At 53.0% G+C, this 24,748-nt stretch overlaps 4 protein-coding genes across 4 annotated transcripts; 2 read left to right on the top strand and 2 right to left on the bottom strand.

The window, feature by feature from the left end:
- The first annotated feature begins 793 nt into the window (after positions 1-793).
- On the top strand, positions 794-4,289 carry LOC148640311 (serine protease 1-like). Its single transcript, XM_088621321.1, has 5 exons — positions 794-936; positions 1,686-1,842; positions 2,370-2,629; positions 3,594-3,730; positions 3,992-4,289. The coding sequence occupies exons 1-5, from the start codon at positions 897-899 to the stop codon at positions 4,139-4,141; spliced, it is 744 nt and encodes a 247-aa protein (XP_088477447.1). The 5' UTR covers positions 794-896; the 3' UTR covers positions 4,142-4,289.
- A 1,786-nt stretch (positions 4,290-6,075) lies between these two features.
- LOC148640310 (trypsin-2-like) lies at positions 6,076-8,994 on the bottom strand. The gene is made up of 5 exons (XM_088621324.1): positions 8,865-8,994; positions 7,708-7,858; positions 7,100-7,350; positions 6,834-6,967; positions 6,076-6,359 (listed from the first exon to the last, which is right to left on the bottom strand). Exons 1-5 carry the CDS (start codon positions 8,902-8,904, stop codon positions 6,210-6,212), a joined length of 726 nt encoding a protein of 241 aa, XP_088477450.1. The 5' UTR covers positions 8,905-8,994; the 3' UTR covers positions 6,076-6,209.
- Positions 8,995-10,520: 1,526 nt separating this feature from the next.
- LOC148640309 (trypsin-1-like) lies at positions 10,521-13,465 on the top strand. Its single transcript, XM_088621323.1, has 5 exons — positions 10,521-10,662; positions 11,340-11,490; positions 11,831-12,081; positions 12,214-12,347; positions 13,194-13,465. Exons 1-5 carry the CDS (start codon positions 10,623-10,625, stop codon positions 13,341-13,343), a joined length of 726 nt encoding a protein of 241 aa, XP_088477449.1. The 5' UTR covers positions 10,521-10,622; the 3' UTR covers positions 13,344-13,465.
- Positions 13,466-14,397: 932 nt separating this feature from the next.
- On the bottom strand, positions 14,398-18,146 carry mrpl17 (mitochondrial ribosomal protein L17). Its single transcript, XM_088621340.1, has 3 exons — positions 17,573-18,146; positions 15,849-15,917; positions 14,398-14,962 (listed from the first exon to the last, which is right to left on the bottom strand). Exons 1-3 carry the CDS (start codon positions 17,744-17,746, stop codon positions 14,705-14,707), a joined length of 501 nt encoding a protein of 166 aa, XP_088477466.1. The 5' UTR covers positions 17,747-18,146; the 3' UTR covers positions 14,398-14,704.
- Between the last annotated feature and the right edge of the window lie 6,602 nt (positions 18,147-24,748).

The following is a 24,748-nucleotide window of genomic DNA, read 5'->3' as shown; positions in this document are numbered from 1 at the left end:
GTCAGACTAGGGCCAGATCGGGGTCACACAAGGGTCAGCCAGGGCAAACTCAGGATAAGATCAGGGCCAGATCAGAGTCAGCCCAGTATTGTCTCAAGAGTCTTCCTGGGGTCACCTGAACCCTGAGCTGACCGTGCTGTCATGGTTTCACCCACAGCTGGTGTCATGAGTTACTGTACCAGCCTCTCTGTGCCCAAACCTGCACTCACTGGGCTTTACTGCATTGGACTGTGCTCTTACCCTGATCTCACTGGGCTTTACTGCACTGTACTGTGCTCTTACCCTGATCTCACTGGGCTTTACTGCACTGTACTGTGCTTTTACTCTGATCTCACTGGACTTTACTGCACTGTACTGTGCTCTTACCCTGATCTCACTGGGCTTTACTGCACTGTACTGTGCTTTTACCCTGATCTCACTGGGCTTTACTGCACTGCACTGTGCTCTTACCCTGATCTCACTGGGCTTTACTGCCCTGTACTGTGCTTTTACTCTGATCTCACTGGGCTTTGCTGCCCTGTACTGTGCTTTTACCCTGATCTCATTGGGCTTTACTGCACTGTACTGTGCTTTTCCCCTTCTCTGCCTGGGCTGTATTACCAGTATTACTGCGGAGTGGCACGGCAGACACAGTAAGTGAAGACAGAACCGCCCCCTGTCCCAGTGCAGGTTAGCAGAGGTGTGGTGCCAGCTGTGCCAGGTGCTGTCTGCATGTCTCCACAAGGCTGGGAGTGTCCCAGCTGCTGCAGGAGCGCGGGGCCCTGTTCCTGGGTGGGTGATTGCGCCACAGCGCTGCGTGTCGGTAAGCAGGGGTGCGCAGAGCCCCTCTGAGGACTATAAAGCACAGGCTGGTCAAGCCCCTCTTACAGTCGGGCTGAAGATTTAGTGTTGGCAGTATGATCTCCTTCCTCGTGTTGGTGCTCCTGGGAGTCACAGGTAATGACACAAGGAAACAGACTCTCACAGACACACAGAGACAGACAGGCTCTCACAGACACACAGAGACAGACAGGCTCTCACAGACACACAGAGACAGACTCTCACAGACACACAGAGACAGACAGGCTCTCACAGACACACAGAGACAGACTCTCACAGACACACAGAGACAGACAGGCTCTCACAGACACACAGAGACAGACTCTCACAGACACACAGAGACAGACAGGCTCTCACAGACACACAGAGACAGACAGGTTCTCACAGACACACAGAGACAGACAGACTCTCACAGACACACAGAGACAGACAGGTTCTCACAGACACACAGAGACAGACAGGCTCTCACAGACACACAGAGACAGACTCTCACAGACACACAGAGACAGACAGGCTCTCACAGACACACAGAGACAGACTCTCACAGACACACAGAGACAGACAGACTCTCACAGACACACAGAGACAGACAGGTTCTCACAGACACACAGAGACAGACAGGCTCTCACAGAAACACAGAGACAGACAGACACTGATGTTTGATAGACAGACATAGATCTCAGACAGACACAGATCTCAGACAGACACAGATCTCAGAGAGTCAGACACACACCGATCTCAGAGAGTCAGACAGAAGCAGGAGCAGGTGATGCACAGACGTTCAGGAGGCCAGTGCCAGACAGCAGCAGGTAGACGGTGTGATTCTCACACTTCTTGAGGTCTGTCCCACTCTCTCCTGACTCCAGCTGCGGCTCCAGTGGAGGATGACAAGATCATCGGAGGATATGAGTGCCGGCCACACTCCCAGCCCTGGCAGGCCTCTCTGAATGCGGGGTACCACTTCTGTGGGGGCTCCCTCATCAATGACCAGTGGGTGATCTCTGCTGCCCACTGCTGGCTCAAGTGAGTGTGCTGGGATCGCACCAGGGAATGAGCTGGGAATAACTAGGATCCTTCCATAGAGTGTGTTAGGATAACTGGAATAGTACCAGTGTCAGAATATTGATTTTCCATGGATATGTGCAGGAGTGTGCTGGGATTGTGTAAGTGAGGCACTGAACAAGCACTGATGAGTGAGCTTGGAATGCTCTGACAGCACTAGAGACTCCAGTCAGTGTGTCTGTATTAACCCCTCTCTCTCAGTGCAGTGTTAATGTACTGGAGTGTCCAGTCAGTGTGTCTGTATGAACCCTTCTCTCTCTCAGTGCAGTGTTAATGTACTGGAGTGTCCAGTCAGTGTGTCTGTATTAACCCCTCTCTCTCTCAGTGCAGTGTTAATGTACTGGAGTGTCCAGTCAGTGTGTCTGTATTAACCCCTCTCTCTCTCAGTGCAGTGTTAATGTACTGGAGTGTCCAGTCAGTGTGTCTGTATTAACCCCTCTCTCTCTCAGGGCAGTGTTAATGTACAGTGAGTGTCTCTCTGCCTGTAGTCCCTATTCCCAGATGGTCATACTGGGAGATCACCACATCTGGGAGTACGAGGGCACAGAGCAGTACATGTCAGTGCAGAGCATCTACTGGCACCAGAGCTACGACTACCAGACCATGGACCACGACATCATGCTGCTGAAGCTGACTCAGCGCGTCTCCATCAACGCCTACGTCAGCCCTGTCGCCCTGCCCTCCGCCTGCCCCGCCCCGGAGGACTGGTGCGTCGTGTCTGGCTGGGGCAACATCGTCACGGACGGAGGTACGAGTGTGCCCTCCTTACTGCGCGCCTGGCGGCGATGGCCCTCGCGGGGTCTGTCCGGGGTCCCTCGAGTCCCACAGGCTCTGCACAGAAACTGGGAATGGCGGGGAGTAGCTGAACAGGACCCGCGCTAGGAGGATGGCACAGGGGGCGAGAGGAAGTGGTGGCATGGGCAGCCTGAGACAGCAATGTGTGCAGTAGAGTGCATGAACCCCTCTCCTCCTCTCCTGCTCTCCTGCTCCCCTTCCTCTCTCTAATCTCTCTCCTCTGCTCCTCTCCTCCTCATGAACCCCTCTCCTCCTCTCCTGCTCTCCTGCTCCCCTTCCTCTCTCTAATCTCTCTCCTCTGCTCCTCTCCTCCTCATGAACCCCTCTCCTCCTCTCCTGCTCTCCTGCTCTCCTGCTCCCCTTCCTCTCTCTAATCTTTCTCCTCTGCTCCTCTCCTCCTCATGAACCCCTCTCCTCCTCTCCTGCTCTCCTGCTCCCCTTCCTCTCTCTAATCTCTCTCCTCTGCTCCTATCCTCCTCATGAACCCCTCTCCTCCTCTCCTGCTCTCCTGCTCCCCTTCCTCTCTCTAATCTCTCTCCTCTGCTCCTCTCCTCCTCATGAACCCCTCTCCTCCTCTCCTGCTCTACTGCTCCCCTTCCTCTCTCTAATCTCTCTCCTCTGCTCCTATCCTCCTCATGAACCCCTCTCCTCCTCTCCTGCTCTCCTGCTCCCCTTCCTCTCTCTAATCTCTCTCCTCTGCTCCTCTCCTCCTCATGAACCCCTCTCCTCCTCTCCTGCTCTCCTGCTCCCCTTCCTCTCTCTAATCTCTCTCCTCTGCTCCTCTCCTCCTCCTCTCCTTCCTCTCTCTCCTCTCCTCCTCTCTCCACTCTTCTTCCTCTCTCTCCTCTTTCTCCTCTCCTTCATCTCTCCTCCTCTCCCTCGTCACCTCCTCTCTCCTCTCTCTCCTCTCGCTCCAGTCTTCAACCCCTTCAACTTGCAGTGTGTGGACGTGCCCGTCCTGAGCCAGCGGGACTGTGACAACTCCTATCCTGGCATGATCACCAGCACCATGCTGTGCGCCGGGTACCTGGAGGGTGGCAAGGACGCTTGCCAGGTGAGTCAGTGGCCAGCTGTGGGGGGTGAAGGAGGCTGTGCTGCCCTCTCTGTCTCTCTGAAAGGCTCTGTCCATCGGGTTGTAAGGAGTTAGTTGAGCCCAGGATCTCATTCTGGCGGTTTTTGAGAGACTCCTACAACGTGGTGGGGCAGTGTGTTTCATACTCCCACAGCTCCTGTGCCTCCTGTTCTCCGTTTTACACGCACTTGTGTGTTCAGATGTTGTTCTCCACTCTAACGGGCCTGAATTGGACTCTGGCAGGGGGACTCCGGTGGGCCGCTGGTGTGTAACCGGCAGCTGCAGGGCATCGTGTCCTGGGGGTACGGCTGTGCTGAGCCCAACCACCCTGGCGTCTACACCAAGGTCTGTGCCCTGCTGCCCTGGATCAATGACATCATCTCCACCTACTAGGCACCACGGCAACCAGATACCACGGTGACACCAGTGCCTCCCTCCCTCCTCTCCCCCTCGGCCCCTGGCCAGGACACGACCCCTGGTGTCTCGCGGAGCCTTGGGATGACATCATGTCAGCGACCCTAAATAAACAGACTTCCTCCAAGCTGCTGCCCTGCCTCATTTGTATGTCAAAAAAAGAAAAAAAAAGAAACGTTTTCTGTGTAAATGAAAAAAATAAAACTGGGCTAATTCTGAACCATTACTCTTCAAGACAAGTCCAGTTCTACAACATGCAACACAAATCATACTAAAAAAATTATAAAGATAATGATACAGTCCTGTAATAGTTTTATACATTACAGTCAGTGTTCAGTAAAGACACGGGCATGTAATAGTCACTATGCTTCATTATTAAAATATTACAATCAGTGTTCAGTAAAGAGACAGTCGTGTAGTAGTCACAGTGCTTCATGTATAAAATATTACAGTCAGTGTTCAGTAAAGACACAGTCCTGTAATAGTCCCTGTGCTTCATGAGTAAAATATTACAGTCAGTGTTCAGTAAAGAGACAGTCCTGTAATAGTCACTGTGGTTCATGAGTAAAATATTACAATCAGTGTTCAGTAAAGAGACAGTCCTGTAATAGTCACTGTGCTTCATGAGTAAAATATGAACAGTCAGTTTTTAGTAAAGACAGTTATGTATTAATCACTGTCCATTCATCTGTTTTCTAACCACTGTATTTAATTCAGGGTTGCAGGCCAGCAGAAGTCTATCTTGACAAGCAATGTGTGGAGGATGGAAAAAAAGCCAGTCCAGAGCACACAGACGCACACAGACACGCACACACTCACACCAGGGCCAATCTGCCCCCAAGCCAGCACCTTCCTCCTGTGGGAGGAAACTGGACCACCTGGAAGAAACCCACACAAACAGGGGTTAGAACCTACAAGGTTTGGGGAGGTGGAGCCCATCATCAGAATTTAACCCAGCGAGCTTGTATTCAGAGGCAGAAACGCTAACCACCATGCTCCATGTATGAAATATTAAAGTCTTTTAATAATTACTGTGTTTCATTTATAAAAGTATTGTACTCTGTGTTTAGTAAAGTCACAGTCACAGTTTTCACGGTTTTCACAGATATTTTTAACCTTTCGCTTTTACCATCTTTTGTTCCCCTGTGTTTTAAGAAAACTATGATTATTCCAGTCCCAAAGAAAAATACTGCCACCTTTTTAATGATTAACACCCACCATCATGAAATGCTTCGAAAGGCTGGTGTTGGGGCTCATTAACACAGTGGTACCTGAGTGCTTAGACCCCCTGCAGTTTGCATACCGGCGTAACAGGTCCACTTCCCTCAGGCTGTCAGATTCCTGAACTCTACCCCCACGTCTGACTCACACTCAGGCGTCTGCTACTTAACTTGTTGTTGCTGCCGCTGTTCTGTGTTTTTGTATTTTGCTGTTTCCTTGATGTCTTTGTACAGGAGCAGACATGCAAATAGGCATTTCATTGCACTTGTGCACATGACCATAAACTCTGCTCTCACTCTCAAGTAGTAGCCACTGTGTTCCATGTATGAAATATTACAGTCAGTGTTCAGTCAAGACAGTCCTGTAATAGTCACTGTGCTTCCTCTGTAAAATATTACAGTCAGTGTTCAGTAAAGACACAGTCCTGTAATAGTCACTGTGTTTTATGTATATAATAGTACTGTCAGTGTTCAGGAAAGACATGGTCCTGTAATAGTCACTGTGTTTCATGTATATAATATTACAGTCAGTGTTCAGGAAAGACACAGCCCTGTAATGGGCACTGTGTTTCATGTACAAAGATTTCTGTCAGTGTTCTGTCATTAACAGTCATTAAGTTCATTAAGATATAAGATATGACAGCAGAGTTTAGTTTGTGCCCTGCACATGGACATACACTCAGACGGGCTCCATTTTGGTTCATGAATTATTTTATTATATTCTGCTGAAAAACAAACTGAAGAGGGATGAACAGATATCAAAAGCCCCCCTGATCGCAATAGTGATTGTGGTGGACAGTTGGTTCAGTCTTCGCTGGACGCTGGTCTTAGTTGCTGTCCATGGTGCTGGTCAGCCAGCTGGTGAACTGGCAGACCCTGGTGTAGACACCTGGGTGACCCTCCTCAGCACAGCCATACCCCCAGGACACCACACCCTGGAGCTGACCGCTACACACCACTGGACCCCCAGAGTCACCCTGAGAGAGAGAGAGGAGTTAATACAGACATACTGACTGGACACTCCAGTACATTAACACTGCACTGAGAGAGAGAGGGGTTAATACAGACACACTGACTGGACACTCCAGTACATTAACACTGCACTGAGAGAGAGAGGGGTTAATACAGACACACTGACTGGACACTCCAGTACATTAACACTGCACTGAGAGAGAGAGGGGTTAATACAGACACACTGACTGGACACTCCAGTACATTAACACTGCACTGAGAGAGAGAGGGGTTAATACAGACACACTGACTGGACACTCCAGTACATTAACACTGCACTGAGAGAGAGAGGGGGGTTAATACAGACACACTGACTGGACACTCCAGTACATTAACACTGCACTGAGAGAGAGAGGGGTTCATACAGACACACTGACTGGACACTCCAGTACATTAACACCGCACTGAGAGGACAGGTGGTGTGCTGGGCTGGTCAGTACCTGGCAGGAGTCCTTTCCTCCCTCAACGTATCCGGCACAGAACATGGATGAGGTGATCATGCCAGGGTAGGCGTTGTCACAGTCCTGTTCGGACAGGATGGGGATGTCCAGGCACTGCAGCCTGTCTCCGCTCACTGAGGGAGGGGCAGACAGAGCAGAGAGTGAGGAAGGAGGCTCAGCCCTGAGGCCGAGGCGCTGGGGGCCCCTAGAGGGCGCTTGTGTCACTGCTTCATGGTCAGTGGCTCGCGGGCCGGCCGGCTGCTCACCCGAGCTCATGGTGTTGCCCCAGCCGGACACTCGGCACATGGTGCCCGCGGGGGCGCAGCTGGTGGGGAGGGGCACGGGCTGGATGTCGCTGTCCAGGGTGACGGGGCTCTGCAGCTTGATGAGCATGATGTCGTTGTCGATGGTGTAGGGGTTGTACTTGGGGTGGCGGATGACGCGCGACGAGGAGATGAACTGCTCCGTCCCCTCGGTCACCCTGATGTGGTGCTCCCCCAGGCGCACCTCTATACGGCTGTGGGGGCACACAGAGAGAGAGAGACAGGAGGGTGATGCCCCCTGACTGAGAACTGCAGAGGACGTCCTGTATCACACTGTCCTCCTGGCACACAGGCCAGAGACCAGAGATCAGAGTCTCACAGAGGCCAGAGACCAGAGACCAGAGTCACACAGAGGCCAGAGACCAGAGACCAGAGACCAGAGACCAGAGACCAGAGACCAGAGTCACCAAGTCACACAGAGGCCAGAGGCCAGAGGCCAGAGACCAGAGTCACACAGAGGCCAGAGACCAGAGACCAGAGTCACCGAGTCACACAGAGACCAGAGACCAGAGAGACAGGTACACAGACAGTCAGGTACACTAGACACTCACGATTTGTAGCAGTGCGCAGCCGACACCACCCACTGTGCATTGACCAGGGAGCCCCCACAGAAGTGATACCCAGCGTTCAGAGACACCTGCCAGGGCTGGGAGTGGGGCTGACACTCGTACCCCCCAACAATCTTATCATCGTCCAGTGCAGCTACAACACAGAGAGAGAGAGGGGTTCATACAGACACACTGACTGGACACTCCAGTACATTAACACTGCACTGAGAGAGAGAGGGGTTAATACAGACACACTGACTGGACACTCCAGTACATTAACACTGCACTGAGAGAGAGAGGGGTTAATACAGACACACTGACTGGACACTCCAGTACATGAACACTGCACTGAGAGAGAGGGGTTAATACAGACACACTGACTGGACACTCCAGTACATTAACACTGCACTGAGAGAGAGGGGTTAATATAGACACACTGACTGGACACTCCAGTACATGAACACTGCACTGAGAGAGAGGGGTTAATACAGACACACTGACTGGACACTCCAGTACATTAACACTGCACTGAGAGAGAGGGGTTAATATAGACACACTGACTGGACACTCCAGTACATGAACACTGCACTGAGAGAGAGGGGTTAATACAGACACACTGACTGGACACTCCAGTACATTAACACTGCACTGAGAGAGAGGGGTTAATACAGACACACTGACTGGACACTCCAGTACATTAACACTGCACTGAGAGAGAGGGGTTAATACAGACACACTGACTGGACACTCCAGTACATTAACACTGCACTGAGAGAGAGGGGTTCATACAGACACACTGACTGGACACTCCAGTACATTAACACTGCACTGAGAGAGAGAGGGGTTCATACAGACACACTGACTGGACACTCCAGTACATTAACACTGCACTGAGAGGGAGAGGGGTTAATACAGACACACTGACTGGACACTCCAGTACATGAACACTGCACTGAGAGAGAGGGGTTAATACAGACACACTGACTGGACACTCCAGTACATTAACACTGCACTGAGAGAGAGGAAAATTCTCTACAAAGATATATCATATATATATACATCACAGATGTTAATATTATTTTCTAGTGTCCCTCTTTAACCCCTTCTCAGTGAATTCTTTAATCTCTCAAGTAAGGCGGTTCTGATGGTTCGTTACTCACCAGCGATGCCGGCCAGCAGGAGGAGAGCCAGAGTCCTCATGATTCCCTGTGGATGCAGATCAGCGATGAGGCCGGAGTCGGGATTCCCTGGCAATTATATGGAGCACACGCTGACCCCCCCTCCTTCAGACACGCCCCCCCGCAGCACCCTGTTCAGCCCAGGGGCCTTGAGATTAGCCTGAGGGTAATTATTCATTAACTGCCCCCAGGTAACACCCTGCACGTTCCCACAGACAGGCCCGTCTTCTATTCCAGGCCTGGTGATCCTTGTGTGTGGAGCTTGCATGGCCCCCTGGGTTTCCTCCCACAGTCCAGAGACGAAGGGGAGGATGTTCTCCCTTGGTGAGCACGCCAGTCGTTCCCGATTATTGATTATTGATCTGGGCTTTAAGGAAGGTATGGAGAGCTGGGCGGTTACACAGCTGGAGAGTCCTGTCCGGTCCTCTGTGGGCTCGGGGAGGGGGGCAGTCTGAGTGTGGGGTGTCCCTTCGCAGGAGAGTGATTTTGGGGCTCTCAAGTGTCTGGGGGACAGGGCTACATGGATCATCGCTGCAAGAAGTGAGGCATCCCCCTCCCCCACAGTTCACCATTCGCCCCCCAGTCCTGCTTAGACCCACACTGGTGCCGGGCACTTCATCGCCCCTGTGGGGCACATGGGATCTGGATTATGAAACTTGATGGCAAAAAAAATCTCATGATTAACAAGAAGAATTCCTTGCATTTACTGTATACAGCGCTTCCCATAAATCACTTCACATACATAAGAGGACCCTGCTGAGGAGCAGCTCCACCTTGGAGACACACAGGGGTCATTCTGCACCAGCAGTCCCACCTGGGAGACACACACGGGTCATTCTGCACCAGCAGCCCCAGCTGGGAGACACACAGGGGTCATTCTGCACCAGAGGCCCCAGCTGGGAGACACACAGGGGTCGTTCTGCACCTGCAGCCCCAGCTGGGAGACACACAGGGGTCGTTCTGCACCAGCAGCCCCAGCTGGGAGACACACAGGGGTCGTTCTGCACCAGCGGCCCCAGCTGGGAGACACACAGGGGTCGTTCTGCACCAGCTGCCCCACTGCACACAGATCAGGGGGAGGAGAGACAAACTGCAGCACCAGGTGGATTAAGGCAGAACTGTAAGGAGGACAGCCTGTCCAGTCCAGAGTGGAGTTCAGTCAGGACTCTGGGTTTGACACCCCCACTCTCAGGACCAGTGTCCTGGGACCTGTAATGGCCCCATTCTCAGGACCCCAGTTTAACAGCTCCTGCAGCACAGTGTGTGTATTCTGGACCAGAGGGAAGAGAGCGCCCCCTGGTGGTCCCCCCGCGCCGCTGACAGCAGCAGCCTGGTGTTCCCCAGAGCTCTCTGTCCTCAGTCCTGGCCAGGCCCAGCCCTGCAGAGCAGGCCAGGGTCCAGTCAAGCGCTTCATTTCCTGAATTCCAAGTGTCTTTTATTGATTCCAGGTCTGTCAGTTGTTGGGTCCCTGATGGTGCAGCCCGGCCCGGGTGTGCGGGAAGGTGAACTCGAGTGAACCCAGGGGCCCGGAGACACTTTATCAAGTCTGACGCCACGTTCCGAAAAAAACACAGGGGCCTTGAGGCCCAGCTGAGAGAGAGAGAGGGACGCAGCTGCCTCCTTCCCACCGCAGGGCCAATCAGAGGCCCGCGAGGGGGGAGGGGTCCGCAGGCCGTGCGGATAAAAGCCCCGGGTTCCAGGAGAGACTCTCATCCAACAGGACTGTGATTGCGAGCAGCCATGAGGTGTCTGGTTTTCATCCTTCTTCTGGGAGCTGTGGGTGAGTTGGACCAGCACTAACGTAGAGAGTGTCATAACGATTTAAACGAATTAATCTGTTCATGTACTGGAGTGTCCAGTCAGTGTGTCTGTATTAACCCCTCTCTCTCTCAGTGCAGTGTCAATGTACTGGAGTGTCCAGTCAGTGTGTCTGTATTAACCCCTCTCTCTCAGTGCAGTGTTAATGTACTGGAGTGTCCAGTCAGTGTGTCTGTATTAACCCCTCTCTCTCTCAGTGCAGTGTTAATGTACTGGAGTGTCCAGTCAGTGTGTCTGTATTAACCCCTCTCTCTCTCAGTGCAGTGTTAATGTACTGGAGTGTCCAGTCAGTGTGTCTGTATGAACCCCTCTCTCTCTCAGTGCAGTGTTAATGTACTGGAGTGTCCAGTCAGTGTGTCTGTATGAACCCCTCTCTCTCTCAGTGCAGTGTTAATGTACTGGAGTGTCCAGTCAGTGTGTCTGTATGAACCCCTCTCTCTCTCAGTGCGGTGTTAATGTACTGGAGTGTCCAGTCAGTGTGTCTGTATTAACCCCTCTCTCTCTCAGTGCAGTGTTAATGTACTGGAGTGTCCAGTCAGTGTGTCTGTATTAACCCCTCTCTCTCTCAGTGCAGTGTTAATGTACTGGAGTGTCCAGTCAGTGTGTCTGTATGAACCCCTCTCTCTCTCTGTGTTGTAGCTGCCCTGGACGATGATAAGATTGTTGGGGGGTACGAGTGTCAGCCCCACTCCCAGCCCTGGCAGGTGTCTCTGAACGCTGGGTATCACTTCTGTGGGGGCTCCCTGGTCAATGCACAGTGGGTGGTGTCGGCTGCGCACTGCTACAAATCGTGAGTGTCTAGTGTACCTGACTGTCTGTGTACCTGTCTCTCTGGTCTCTGGTCTCTGTGTGACTCGGTGACTCTGGTCTCTGGTCTCTGGCCTCTGTGTGACTCTGGTCTCTGGTCTCTGTGTGACTCGGGTCTCTGTGTGACTCGGTGACTCTGGTTTCTGGTCTCTGGCCTCTGTGTGACTCTGGCCTCTGGCCTCTGTGTGACTCGGTGACTCTGGTCTCTGATCTCTGGTCTCTGGCCTGTGTGCCAGGAGGACAGTGTGATACAGGACGTCCTCTGCAGTTCTCAGTCAGGGGGCATCACCCTCCTGTCTCTCTCTCTCTGTGTTCCCCCACAGCCGTATAGAGGTGCGCCTGGGGGAGCACCACATCAGGGTGACCGAGGGGACGGAGCAGTTCATCTCCTCGTCGCGCGTCATCCGCCACCCCAAGTACAACCCCTACACCATCGACAACGACATCATGCTCATCAAGCTGCAGAGCCCCGTCACCCTGGACAGCGACATCCAGCCCGTGCCCCTCCCCACCAGCTGCGCCCCCGCGGGCACCATGTGCCGAGTGTCCGGCTGGGGCAACACCATGAGCTCGGGTGAGCAGCCGGCCGGCCCGCGAGCCACTGACCATGAAGCAGTGACACAAGCGCCCTCTAGGGGCCCCCAGCGCCTCGGCCTCAGGGCTGAGCCTCCTTCCTCACTCTCTGCTCTGTCTGCCCCTCCCTCAGTGAGCGGAGACAGGCTGCAGTGCCTGGACATCCCCATCCTGTCCGAACAGGACTGTGACAACGCCTACCCTGGCATGATCACCTCATCCATGTTCTGTGCCGGATACGTTGAGGGAGGAAAGGACTCCTGCCAGGTACTGACCAGCCCAGCACACCACCTGTCCTCTCAGTGCGGTGTTAATGTACTGGAGTGTCCAGTCAGTGTGTCTGTATGAACCCCTCTCTCTCAGTGCAGTGTTAATGTACTGGAGTGTCCAGTCAGTGTGTCTGTATTAACCCCTCTCTCTCTCAGTGCAGTGTTAATGTACTGGAGTGTCCAGTCAGTGTGTGTGTATTAACCCCTCTCTCTCTCAGTGCAGTGTTAATGTACTGGAGTGTCCAGTCAGTGTGTCTGTATTAACCCCTCTCTCTCTCAGTGCAGTGTTAATGTACTGGAGTGTCCAGTCAGTGTGTCTGTATGAACCCCTCTCTCTCAGTGCAGTGTTAATGTACTGGAGTGTCCAGTCAGTGTGTCTGTATTAACCTCTCTCTCTCTCTCAGTGCAGTGTTAATGTACTGGAGTGTCCAGTCAGTGTGTGTGTATTAACCCCTCTCTCTCTCAGTGCAGTGTTAATGTACTGGAGTGTCCAGTCAGTGTGTCTGTATTAACCCCTCTCTCTCTCAGTGCAGTGTTAATGTACTGGAGTGTCCAGTCAGTGTGTCTGTATGAACCCCTCTCTCTCAGTGCAGTGTTAATGTACTGGAGTGTCCAGTCAGTGTGTCTGTATTAACCCCTCTCTCTCAGTGCAGTGTTAATGTACTGGAGTGTCCAGTCAGTGTGTCTGTATTAACCCCTCTCTCTCTCTCAGTGCAGTGTTAATGTACTGGAGTGTCCAGTCAGTGTGTGTGTATTAACCCCTCTCTCTCTCAGTGCAGTGTTAATGTACTGGAGTGTCCAGTCAGTGTGTCTGTATTAACCCCTCTCTCTCTCTCTCTCTCAGGGTGACTCTGGGGGTCCAGTGGTGTGTAGCGGTCAGCTCCAGGGTGTGGTGTCCTGGGGGTATGGCTGTGCTGAGGAGGGTCACCCAGGTGTCTACACCAGGGTCTGCCAGTTCACCAGCTGGCTGACCAGCACCATGGCCAGCAACTAAGACCAGCGTCCAGCGAAGACTCTGGACACCATTGCCTCTCAGACTGGCGCCGCCCGCTGGGAGTGTCCCCATGGCGCCAGGGACGGTGCGACACATTGAGTTGAATAAATTATCTGACCTCAGCTTCCTGTCTCGAGTCGTTCTTCATTGACTCTGGTCAATAGTGTGAAATAACCCAGTGTCGGGGTGCACAGCTCCCTCAGCCAGGAGTATTATATCCGCAGTGTTGGGGTTCACCGCTCTCTCAATGAGGAGTGTCGCACCCAGTGTTGGGGTTCATAGTTCCTTCAGTGATGGGTGTGAGGCACATGCAGTCAGCCACACGCAGCCACACAGTCACGCAGAGTCACGCAGACAGGCACAGGCAGACGAAGCAGACGCAGCAGAGCCACGTAGACTCACACAGACAGACAGACGCAGCAGAGTCACGCAGAGTCACGCAGAGCCACTCAGAGTCAAGCAGACGCAGCAGACTCACGCAGACAGGCAGACGCAGCAGAGTCACGCAGAGTCACGCAGAGTCACGCAGAGTCACGCAGAGTCACGCAGACAGGCACAGGCAGACGAAGCAGACGCAGCAGAGCCACGTAGACTCACACAGACAGACAGACGCAGCAGAGTCACGCAGAGTCACGCAGAGCCACTCAGAGTCAAGCAGACGCAGCAGACTCACGCAGACAGGCAGACGCAGCAGAGTCACGCAGAGTCACGCAGAGTCACGCAGAGTCACGCAGACAGGCACAGGCAGACGAAGCAGACGCAGCAGAGCCACGCAGACTCACACAGACAGGCAGACGCAGCAGAGTCACGCAGAGTCACGCAGAGTCACGCAGAGTCACGCAGAGTCACGCAGACGAAGCAGGGCCACTCAGAGTCACGCAGAGCCACGCAGAGCCACGCAGAGTCACGCAGAGTCACGCAGAGTCACGCAGACGCAGCAGACGCAGCAGAGTCACGCAGACGAAGCAGACGCAGCAGAGTCGCAGATGCAGTGGACGCGCTGTGTGAGAGACGCAGGATCCCCTCCTTCAAGCACAGACTCACAGACTCAGGGTGAACCACAGCCGTCTTTATTTCAACGTCTTGTATCCCACTGAAACCCTCAGGCCGTGGAGCAGCCCCGTGCCCCCCTGCGGCAGTGCCCCCCAGTGTCCGTGTGTGCTTGTGTCCGAGCTCCTGCGCTCCCAGACTCCCGGCATTCCGGAAGGCGGAGATCTGCGTCAGTGAGAACACAGGCAGGAAAGAGCCGGGCTGCCACAGAATCAAACACTGTAACTGGACCCCAGTGACCCGGCCCAGTCCAGAGCAGCCCTGAGGCCTCAGGGCGACTGGGCCGCAGTGACCCGGCCCAGCCTGGGGCCTCAGGGGGAGGTGCTGGCCCCGCCCTGGTCCCTCTCCTCCCGATACCCGCGGAGAAGCACATTCAGCAGCGTGTGCTCACTGTCCGGCCGCCGCGTGATCAGAGGAGGGTAGGGGTTACCCTTGTACTCCAGCACCGCCATCTTGGCCCGGTCCAGGTTCTGGCGGTTGGGGATCTGGAACATACGAGTATAGTGGCTATCCTGTCCCTGGAAACGGGGTACCAACACCTGGAAGAGTTTGGGGACCAGGTCCTTCTCCTAGATAGAGAGAGAGGTTAATACAGACACACTGACTGGACACTCCAGTACATTAACACTGCACTGAGAGAGAGAGGGGTTAATACAGACACACTGACTGGACACTCCAGTACATTAACACCGCACTGAGAGAGAGAGGGGTTAATACAGACACACTGACTGGACACTCCAGTACATTAACACCGCACTGAGAGAGAGAGGGGTTCATACAGACACACTGACTGGACACTCCAGTACATTAACACTGCACTGAGAGAGAGAGGGGTTCATACAGACACACTGACTGGACACTCCAGTACATTAACACTGCACTGAGAGAGAGAGGGGTTCATACAGACACACTGACTGGACACTCCAGTACATTAACACTGCACTGAGAGAGAGAGGGGTTCATACAGACACACTGACTGGACACTCCAGTACATTAACACTGCACTGAGAGAGAGAGGGGTTCATACAGACACACTGACTGGACACTCCAGTACATTAACACTGCACTGAGAGAGAGGGGTTAATACAGACACACTTACTGGACACTCCAGTACATTAACACTGCACTGAGAGAGAGGGGTTAATACAGACACACTGACTGGACACTCCAGTACATTAACACTGCACTGAGAGAGAGAGGTGGGTTAATACAGACACACTGACTGGACACTCCAGTACATGAACACTGCACTGAGAGAGAGAGGGGTTAATACAGACACACTGACAGGACACTCCAGTACATTAACACTGCACTGAGAGAGAGAGGGGTTCAAACAGACACACTGACTGGACACTCCAGTACATTAACACTGCACTGAGAGAGAGAGGGGTTAATACAGACACACTGACTGGACACTCCAGTACATGAGCACTGCACTGAGAGAGACGCACGTACCGTTAGCCAGAAGTCGGCCATTTTCATTGCCTTCTCATCAGTGTCTCCTCTCTTGGCGAAGTCAATCAGCTAGAGGAACGAGAGAGAGAGAGAGAGACCTCAGGGAAACAGGGACCTCAGGGAAACAGGTACAAATTCACACTGAACAACAACACATTGGAGCACACATCCAGCTACACATATCTCGGTCTCACCATCAGCTCTTCCGGGAGTTTTGACCTGGCAGTGAAGGCACTGAGGGAGAAGGCACTCAGGGCTTTCTACGCAATAAGAAGGAGGCTCTTCAACATCAACCCACCAACAAGAATCTGGCTCCAAATATTTGAAAGTGTAATCCAACCCATTGCCCTATACGGCAGTGAAGTTTGGGGTCCCCTCACAGACCAGGATTACACCCAATGGGACAAACACCCCACAGAAACTCTGCACATGGAGATCTGTAGAAACATCCTCCGTGTGCAGAGAAAAACTCCTAACAACGGGTGCAGGGCCGAATTAGGCCAGTACCCACTATTGATAAACATACAGAAGAGAGTATTAAAGTATTGGCTACACCTAAAAAACAGCGACCAAAATTCCTACCGCCACAAAGCCCTGCTCAGCCAAGAGCTGAGCCCAAAACAGAGCCCCCTGAGCCAGCTGGTCCTGAGGCTCACCGACCTGAGCCACACCAACACTAACCAGCCTCAGGACAGCACTGCTAGAGCACCACAACCCAGACTCAACCACATCACAGCACAGATCAAACAGCAATATCTCACACACTGGGACACACACACACAAACACAACATAAACTGGAATGCTACAGAACCTTAAACAGACAATACACACTAGCTGAATATTTGACCAAAATAAAAAATAACAAACAGAAACAGACCCTGACGAAGTACAGGCTCAGTGACCACAACCTGGCCATAGAAACTGGGCGACACAGGCAGACCTGGCTGCCCAGAGAGGACAGGCTGTGCTCCCACTGCCAGCAGGGAGAAATAGAGACAGAGGTGCACTTCCTACTGCACTGTGACAGATACTCTGGGATTAGAGAAACATTCTTCCCGAAATTCAGAAATCTAATCCCAGAGTTCCCACACCTGCCAAAACCACAACAGGTCCCAATCCTACTGGGAGAGGGAGGAGGGAACTCAGTTGATCTGGCAGCCCAGTATGTGATCTCCTGTCACAGCCTGAGGAACAGTGAGTCCGTCTCCCAATAATGCTCCAGCCGCCTACAGTATATGTCGATATTATATAATATGTCTTTGTTGTAAATGTCTGTAACATGTCTGTAGATTTTATTTTACTTCTATTTTTTGTTTTGTTCTATGTTAATTTTATTATTTTTATTTGCTTTGGCAACACTGATTGTACCCATCGGTCATGCTAATAAAGCACCTTGAATTGAATTGAATTGAAAATTGAGAGAGAGAGAGAGAGAGAGAGAGAGAGGGGGGGGGGGGGGCTTGAGACTGGGTCCCGAGTTTCATCAGGAGCCCACAGCTCCCGAACGCCGTGTCAGACAGCAGCCAGTAAGAGCGACAGCGGCCTCAGGACACCCGTGGGACCTGAGGGGAGCCGTGTTAGCGCCTCTGTCGCAGAAAGGGGGCGGGGGTCGCGCTCTTGAACGCGCGGGGACGCTGCGCTTGTTGGCAACGTGTCTGAGGCTCTTGAGGCGGTCAGCCCGCAACGGCGACGGCAGGAGCGGCACTGCTAGCGGCGACCCTACCTTCTCGGCGTATATCCGCACCTCGTCGGCCCTCGCCCAGGTGGTCTCGATGCGCTCGTGTCGGACCAGGCCGGTCAGGATGTTCCTCAGCATGTTGATGCGGGACTCGGGTCCGAGCCCCATGCGCCGCCCATAGCGGCCGTGGGAGATCAGAGTCCGAAGGGACAGGCGCATGGCGAGCTCGGGGGGGCGAGGAGGTGAAGAAGAAGAAGACCCACCCAAACCGTGGGCTGTGTCACGGCCTGACTAGCTGAACAGTGTATACTGTTTTTATTAACGAAAGTATATACCGTATTATTACCCGGAGCCGGGACAATTAAAGGCGACTGACCTCCCTGCCTACAACCCCGTGCGCAGCCATCTTGAGCTCCACTCGAAATCCTGTCCGTGTGGGAAACAAGGACTGTGGACCTAGTGAGCAACACGGTTCCTTTGCTTCCGATTATGAAGGGCTGGGGGGCATACATGAGGAATGAAGGTTTGAGGGTGCTCCTGCCCGTCTTGTCATACCGCCCTCCCCTCCCCGATTTAGAAAAAACAGAGCGCCGCCTTCAAAACGCTCCGATGGGCACTGTAGGAATTCATGCCTGGAAATGTACCCTGCTGCTTCAGCACCCCGGTCTCATCCAGCCCTGGTCTGTGTTTCCGGAGGGGCAGAGGAGGACTGCTGCTCCACACCAAGCAGTGCAGCGCGGAAAGCTGTCCCCCCGGGTCAACAGGTTCCCCTGAGCAGAGTTCCTGTCAAGGAGCGCTTAGGAGCCCTTATCACGGAAAAGGCAGGGAAAGAGGAAAGTATTAGCAAGTTGGATAATTCTGTATCTATGCTTTATGTTATGTTAATTATGTTTTTCTTCTACTGTGATTATGTTTATTATATCTAGCTCTTTATGTCTATACCTATACCTGTATCTTACCTACGTCTCATTCAAAGTACAAAAAGCTTTATTGGCATGACCAATGAATTAAACTGTTGCCAAAGCAATTAACAGAACATTTACAATAAAAACATGTTATTAGACATTAACGTACATCACGTTAATCACCATATCTATAACGGTATCAATTTCTGTAACTGTATCTATATTTATATCCTTTGTACTTCAACAGTATCTCTATAAAAGGCAAAATGTTAAATGTGCAGTTCCTGGATTGTGCCACAAGGTGGCAGTGTAGCTACATTGTCTTCTCTTCCGCCGTGGAAAAGTTGGAAAAACTTTTTACTCCTGTACGATTCTCCAACTCTGTCTCTCTCTCCCGCCGTGTCTCTGTTACTCTCTGTTGTTCTCCCTCTCCAGGACATTGACCAGCCCTCCAGGGCTGGACAGGCCTGCAGACACAGTGATCGGTCTCTACAGGACCAGTACTGGACAGGCCTGCAGACACAGTGACCAGTCTCTACAGGACCAGGACTGGCCTGCCCTGCTCTGAGAGACACGCTGTTGTAATGACCCTCTTAAAACCAGGATCTTAAGAGTGATGTACCTCAGGGGTACAACAGCACTGTCCCAGCTGGGACCCGAACATGATCCCTTGCAGTCACAGGGACAGGGTCCTGATAATCACTCCTTCAACTCGGCAGTTTGAGTCTCTGTCCTGATGCCTCCAGGTGGGCTCGACAGCTCGCCTGATGACATCCAGGTGGGCTGCACATTGCTGGGGCTGGAGGGGATCCCCATGACCTGTAAAGCGCTTTGAGTGGAGTGTCCAGAAAAGCCCAATATAAGTGTGAGGAATTATTATTATTATTAACAAATAGGCCACTTAATGAGGTTAGCCAGTCATCTGCTTTAGCTGGCTCCCTTCATTGCCTCGCTCCTCGGCCTTCAGTCTTTCTGCAGTGTCCCTCGTGTCGATCCTGCGGGCCGGTCCGGTCAGTGTGGGGGCGCAGGGGGTCTGTGGGACTGTCACTATTGTCCCAGCACCCGGTGCTCTGAGGCAGGGTGCTGACTGACTGACAGCTCCTCGCTCCCCTGCACAGTGAACACGAGCTGGTCTGAGAGACAGAGCCATTCATCACCAGCCTGCTGCAGACCGAGAGAGACAGGGGGAGAGAGGAGAGAGGAGAGAGGAGAGAGGAGAGAGGAGAGACAGGGGGAGAGAGGAGAGACAGGGGGAGAGAAAGGGGAGAGAGTTGAGACAGGGGGAGAGAGGAGGAGAGGAGAGAGGAGGAGAAGAGAGAGGAGAGAGGGACAGAGAGAGGAAGGTAGAGAGACAGACAGAGAGAAAGACAGAGGGGACAGAGACAGAGAGAGGAAGGAGGACGTCTTGTCCATTCTCATCTGTTCTGACATGAAGTACCAGGAATTTCACAGTGGAACACTGAGGTCAGCTCAGGGTTCGAGCAGGGTGACCCGCAGGGGGACAGAGCCAGGTCAGCTCAGGGTTCGAGCAGGGTGTCCCGCAGGGGGACAGAGCCAGGTCAGCTCAGGGTTCGAGCAGGGTGACCCGCAGGGGGACAGAGCCAGGTCAGCTCAGGGTTCGAGCAGGGTGTCCCGCAGGGGGACAGAGCCAGGTCAGCTCAGGGTTCGAGCAGGGTGACCCGCAGGGGGACAGAGCCAGGTCAGCTCAGGGTTCGAGCAGGGTGACCCGCAGGGGGACAGAGCCAGGTCAGCTCAGGGTTCGAGCAGGGTGTCCCGCAGGGGGACAGAGCCAGCTCAGCTCAGGGTTCGGGCAGGGTGACCCGCAGGGGGACAGAGCCAGGTCAGCTCAGGGTTCGAGCAGGGTGTCCCGCAGGGGGACACAGCCAGCTCAGCTCAGGGTTCGAGCAGGGTGACCCGCAGGGGGACACAGACCGGTGGGCTCAGGGTTCGAGCAGGGGAATGCTGGCAGGGCTCTCTTGTCACAGGACAGCTGTGATCAGCGCCGGTCAGACCACACAGCCGCCAGTACTGTGGTGCAGTAGCTGGCCGCCGCCCACTCTGCCTCAGCTAATTAGACCCAATTAAGCCAGTAAACACGGCCAGGGGCGGGAGCCCAGGGAGAGGGGTGTCTCCCTGCTGTCCGCGCGGGAGCGAGACGCGCGACTCCAAACGCCATCTGGCTGCTGAGCAGCCCAGAATTAGTCCCAGCTGCTGGACAGAGACGGATGACCACTGCTTGACCAACTGGTCCATTTCTCAGGCTCCACTTTTCTCTAATGACCAGCGACAGGCTCAACTGGGCTGCAGTGTCAGTCAGCGAGTATGAGAACTAATCTTCCCAATAAAGCTGTCTCTTCCCTCTCTCCTCTCTCCCCTCCCCTCTCCCTCTGTTTCATGCTCTTCCCTCTCTCCTCTCTCCTCTCTTCCCTCTCTCCTCTCTCCCCTCCCCTCTCCCTCTGTTTCATGCTCTTCCCTCTCTCCTCTCTCCTCTCTTCCCTCTCTCCTCTCTCCCCTCCCCTCTCCCTCTGTTTCATGCTCTTCCCTCTCTCCTCTCTCCTCTCTTCCCTCTCTCCTCTCTCCCCTCTCCTCTCCCTCTATTTCATGCTCTTCCCTCTCTCCTCAGTTCAATTCCAATGAGCTTTATTGTCCTGCCTGATGAAGTACCATGTTGTCAAAGACACAATTAACTCAACACCTACAGACACAAACACATCACAGGACATTGACACACAACATGCAACACACAACACACAGAACATCAGTGAGAGGCTCACTGTTCCTCAGGCTGTGGCCATCTCTCTCCTCCCTAATCCCTCTCTCCTCTCTTCCTCTCTCCCCCCATTCTCTCTCTCACTCTGAGTGGACAGTCCGTGTGGCGATGAATGTGGGCTAAATCACAGTCTGGGTATTTATTTCTGTTTTTCATGCAATAATCAAAATTAAACTCACAGATAAAATTACTGTATATTTCTCTCTATTTAGTTACAGTAGTTTTTAATCAATTTATTATGGACTGAGTGTCTTTACAGTTACTCTACAGCTCTGATGATGATGAAGGAGTGTTAGTGTGAAGATACAGATGAGCTGGACTGAGTGTCTCTACAGTGACTCTACAGCTCTGATGATGATGAAGGAGTGTTAGTGTGAAGATACAGAGGAGCTGGATTGAGTGTCTCTACAGTTACTCTACAACTCTGATGATAATGATGATGATGATGACGATGAATGAATGAGCCCTGGTCATTCCCCACCCTTTGCCACCTCATGATGAAGAACTCCTTTATTTCACCCAAGAAGCCCACTGACACTGGGGCACTGGGCAGGGGAAACAGAGGCTGGTGGCCATTCCAGTGGGAGAGAGGAGAGAGAGGAAGAAGAGCATGAGGAAGAGGGGAGAGATGAGAGAGCGATGAAGGAGAGGAGAGAAGGGAGGGCAGAGGAGAGAGGAGAAAAGAGGTGAGAAAGAGAGGGGGTGAGAGGAGAGAGGGAGGGGTGAGAGGAGAGAGAGGGAGAAAAATGAGAAAATAAATGACTGTAGAAAGATATGACGATAGACTACACACAGCTTTAAATCTGAAAGGGAATTCGCGACACACTCCGCCGGTTTGTCACCCAGCTCTATAACGCTTTTTTCTTTCTGTATTTATTCTCTCTGTTATTTCTTCCTTCTGACTTCCTCAAGACCTCTGTGCCCCCTGTGTCTTTAAACCCACAGAACAGGAACAACAGAGACTCCCCTCTCTGTCTCTTTACATCTGTCTGTCTCTGTATCTGTCTCTGTATCTGTCTCTCTGTCTGTCAGTCTGTCAGTGTGTGTCTCTGCCTGTCTGTCTGTCTGTCTCTTTATATCTGTCTAACTGTGTCTGCCTGTCCGTCTGTCTGTCAGTCTGTCAGGCTGTCTCTCTGTTTCTCTCTGCCTGTCTGTCTATCTATCTGTCTCTTTATATCTGTCTGTCTGCCTGCCTGTCTCTCTGTACCTGTCTGTCTGTCTGTTTGCTTGTGTGTCTCTGTATCTGTCTGTCTGTGTGTTTTATAGATGTACCTGAATAAAAGTTAGGTGTAGCATCACTGGAGGATTACCCTGGAATTTAATAATAATAATAATAATAATAATAATAATGACGGTGACGATGAGGATGAGGATGATGATGAAGATGTTGATGCTCTGGGTCAGTCATTAAGGCGCTCCTGCGAGAGAGCAGGAGGAGCGCCGGACCAGCGCACAGGCAGAGAGCAGACCAGCCAGCGCACAGCTCCTTATTTAATTTAGACGCCATGTGAAAATCGATCCTGCCATTCGATACGAAATCAGAATCAGGACGATTAAGCGCAGGAAATTAACTCTGAAAATATTTTTGATGGAGTACCTTGTACTCTCCCTAGCAAATGGACTGCAAAGTGGAACAAATGACAGCAGGCTAGTGGCGGAGACAGCCGCCCTCCATCTTCCATTAACGGATAATAGGAAAGGTCCAGCCCCCAGCCCTGCTCGGCGGCATTAATCAAAACAGCCCGTATATGAAGATTTATGTCTCTGAGCTGCTCCACTCGCGCGACTCCCCCAGCACAGCACAGAGCCGCGCAGCGCCGGGAGAGAGAGGAGGGAGAGAGGGAGACAGGAGGGAGAGAGAGGAGGGAGAGAGGAGGGAGAGAGGAGGAGAGAGAGGAGAGGGAGAGGAGGGAGAGAGAGAAGGAGAGAGGGATAGAGAGAGGGAGAGAGAGAGGAGGAGAGAGAGGAGAGGGAGAGGAGGGAGAGAGAGAAGGAGAGAGGGATAGAGAGAGGGAGAGAGAGAGGAGGAGAGAGAGGAGGGAGAGAGAGAGGGAGAGGGAGGGATAGAGAGAGGAGGGAGAGAGGGATAGAGAGAGGATAGAGAGGAAAGAGAGAGGGATAGATGGAGGAGGGAGAGAGGAGAGAGGGGGGAGATATGCAGAGAGAGTAGAGGGAGGGAAAGAGGAGAGACAGAGGGAGAGGGGAGAGAGGGAGTGAAGAAAGAGGAGAGGGAGAGAAGAGAGGAGAGACATATAAGCGAGGGAGAGAGAGAAGAGACAGAGGGAGAGAGATGAAGGGGTGAATGGGGAGAGAGAGGGACAGAGTGGACAGAAAGGAGGGGGACACACACAGGTGCAGAAGGAGAGGGCCAGGGAGAGGCAAATAGATTCATCTATATATCAGTGTGTGTGATTGCTGCTCAATTCTCTCACTCTTCAGCACAACAAACAGACACAAACACACAAACTCCAAAGTTAATCCCCACGATGTTGGGACAGTGCCCCTGTCAGTGTACGGCACCCAAAGGCACCCACCTCAGTGTCCCAGTGTCCTAGTGAGACTGAGAGCATCAGAGCACTGCTGTAGGAGAGACTGAGGGCATCAGGGCACTGCTGTAGGAGACACTGAGGGCATCAGGACACTGCTGTAGGAGAGACTGAGGACATCAGGACACTGCTGTAGGAGAGACTGAGAGCATCAGGGCACTGCTGTAGGAGACACTGAGGGCATCAGGGCACTGCTGTAGGAGAGACTGAGGGCATCAGGGCACTGCTGTAGGAGAGACTGAGGACATCAGGGCACTGCTGTAGGAGACACTGAGGGCATCAGGGCACTGCTGTAGGAGACACTGAGGGCATCAGGGCACTGCTGTAGGAGAGACTGAGGGCACCAGGGAACTGCTGCAGGAGAGACTGAGGGCATCAGGGTGCTGCTGTAGGAGACACTGAGGGCATCAGGACAGTGCTGCAGGAGAGACTGAGGGCACCAGGGCACTGCTGCAGGAGAGACTGAGGGCATCAGGGCACTGCTGTAGGAGAGACTGAGGGCATCAGGGCACTGCTGTAGGAGAGACTGAGGGCATCAGGGCGCTGCTGTAGGAGACACTGAGAGCATCAGGGCACTGCTGTAGGAGAGACTGAGGGCATCAGGACACTGCTGTAGGAGAGACTGAGGGCATCAGGGCACTGCTGTAGGAGAGACTGAGGACATCAGGGCACTACTGTAGGAGAGACTGAGGGCATCAGGGCACTGCTGTAGGAGAGACTGAGGGCATCAGGGCACTTCTGTAGGAGAGACTGAGGGCATCAGGGCACTGCTGTAGGAGAGACTGAGGGCATCAGGGCACTGCTGCAGGAGAGACTGAGGGCATCAGGGCACTGCTGTAGGAGAGACTGAGGGCATCAGGACACTGCTGTAGGAGAGACTGAGGACACTGCTGTAGGAGAGACTGAGGACATCAGGGTGCTGCTGTAGGAGACACTGAGGGCATCAGGGCACTGCTGTAGGAGACACTGAGGGCATCAGGGCACTGCTGTAGGAGAGACT

The sequence above is a fragment of the Lepisosteus platostomus genome, chromosome 26 (genome assembly GCF_059453375.1).
Source record: "Lepisosteus platostomus isolate fLepPlt1 chromosome 26, fLepPlt1.hap1, whole genome shotgun sequence".
Classification (NCBI taxonomy): Eukaryota; Metazoa; Chordata; class Actinopteri; order Semionotiformes; family Lepisosteidae; genus Lepisosteus; species Lepisosteus platostomus.
This window is presented reverse-complemented; position numbering and strand designations above follow the sequence as displayed.

Coding starts and splice junctions, on each gene's coding strand:
- mrpl17 (XM_088621340.1), bottom strand. CDS start 17,746: ATGCGCCTGTCCCTTCGGACTCTGATCTCCCACGGCCGCTATGGGCGG. Junction 15,918..17,572: donor TGCGGATATACGCCGAGAAG/GTAGGGTCGCCG, acceptor TCGTTCCTCTAG/CTGATTGACTTCGCCAAGAG. Junction 14,963..15,848: donor TGGCCGACTTCTGGCTAACG/GTACGTGCGTCT, acceptor CTCTCTATCTAG/GAGAAGGACCTGGTCCCCAA.
- LOC148640310 (XM_088621324.1), bottom strand. CDS start 8,904: ATGAGGACTCTGGCTCTCCTCCTGCTGGCCGGCATCGCTG. Junction 7,351..7,707: donor GCTGCGCACTGCTACAAATC/GTGAGTGTCTAG, acceptor GTGCCCCCACAG/CCGTATAGAGGTGCGCCTGG. Junction 6,968..7,099: donor GGGCAACACCATGAGCTCGG/GTGAGCAGCCGG, acceptor CCCCTCCCTCAG/TGAGCGGAGACAGGCTGCAG.
- LOC148640311 (XM_088621321.1), top strand. CDS start 897: ATGATCTCCTTCCTCGTGTTGGTGCTCCTGGGAGTCACAG. Junction 937..1,685: donor GGTGCTCCTGGGAGTCACAG/GTAATGACACAA, acceptor TCCTGACTCCAG/CTGCGGCTCCAGTGGAGGAT. Junction 2,630..3,593: donor CAACATCGTCACGGACGGAG/GTACGAGTGTGC, acceptor CTCTCGCTCCAG/TCTTCAACCCCTTCAACTTG.
- LOC148640309 (XM_088621323.1), top strand. CDS start 10,623: ATGAGGTGTCTGGTTTTCATCCTTCTTCTGGGAGCTGTGG. Junction 11,491..11,830: donor GCTGCGCACTGCTACAAATC/GTGAGTGTCTAG, acceptor GTTCCCCCACAG/CCGTATAGAGGTGCGCCTGG. Junction 12,348..13,193: donor GAGGAAAGGACTCCTGCCAG/GTACTGACCAGC, acceptor TCTCTCTCTCAG/GGTGACTCTGGGGGTCCAGT.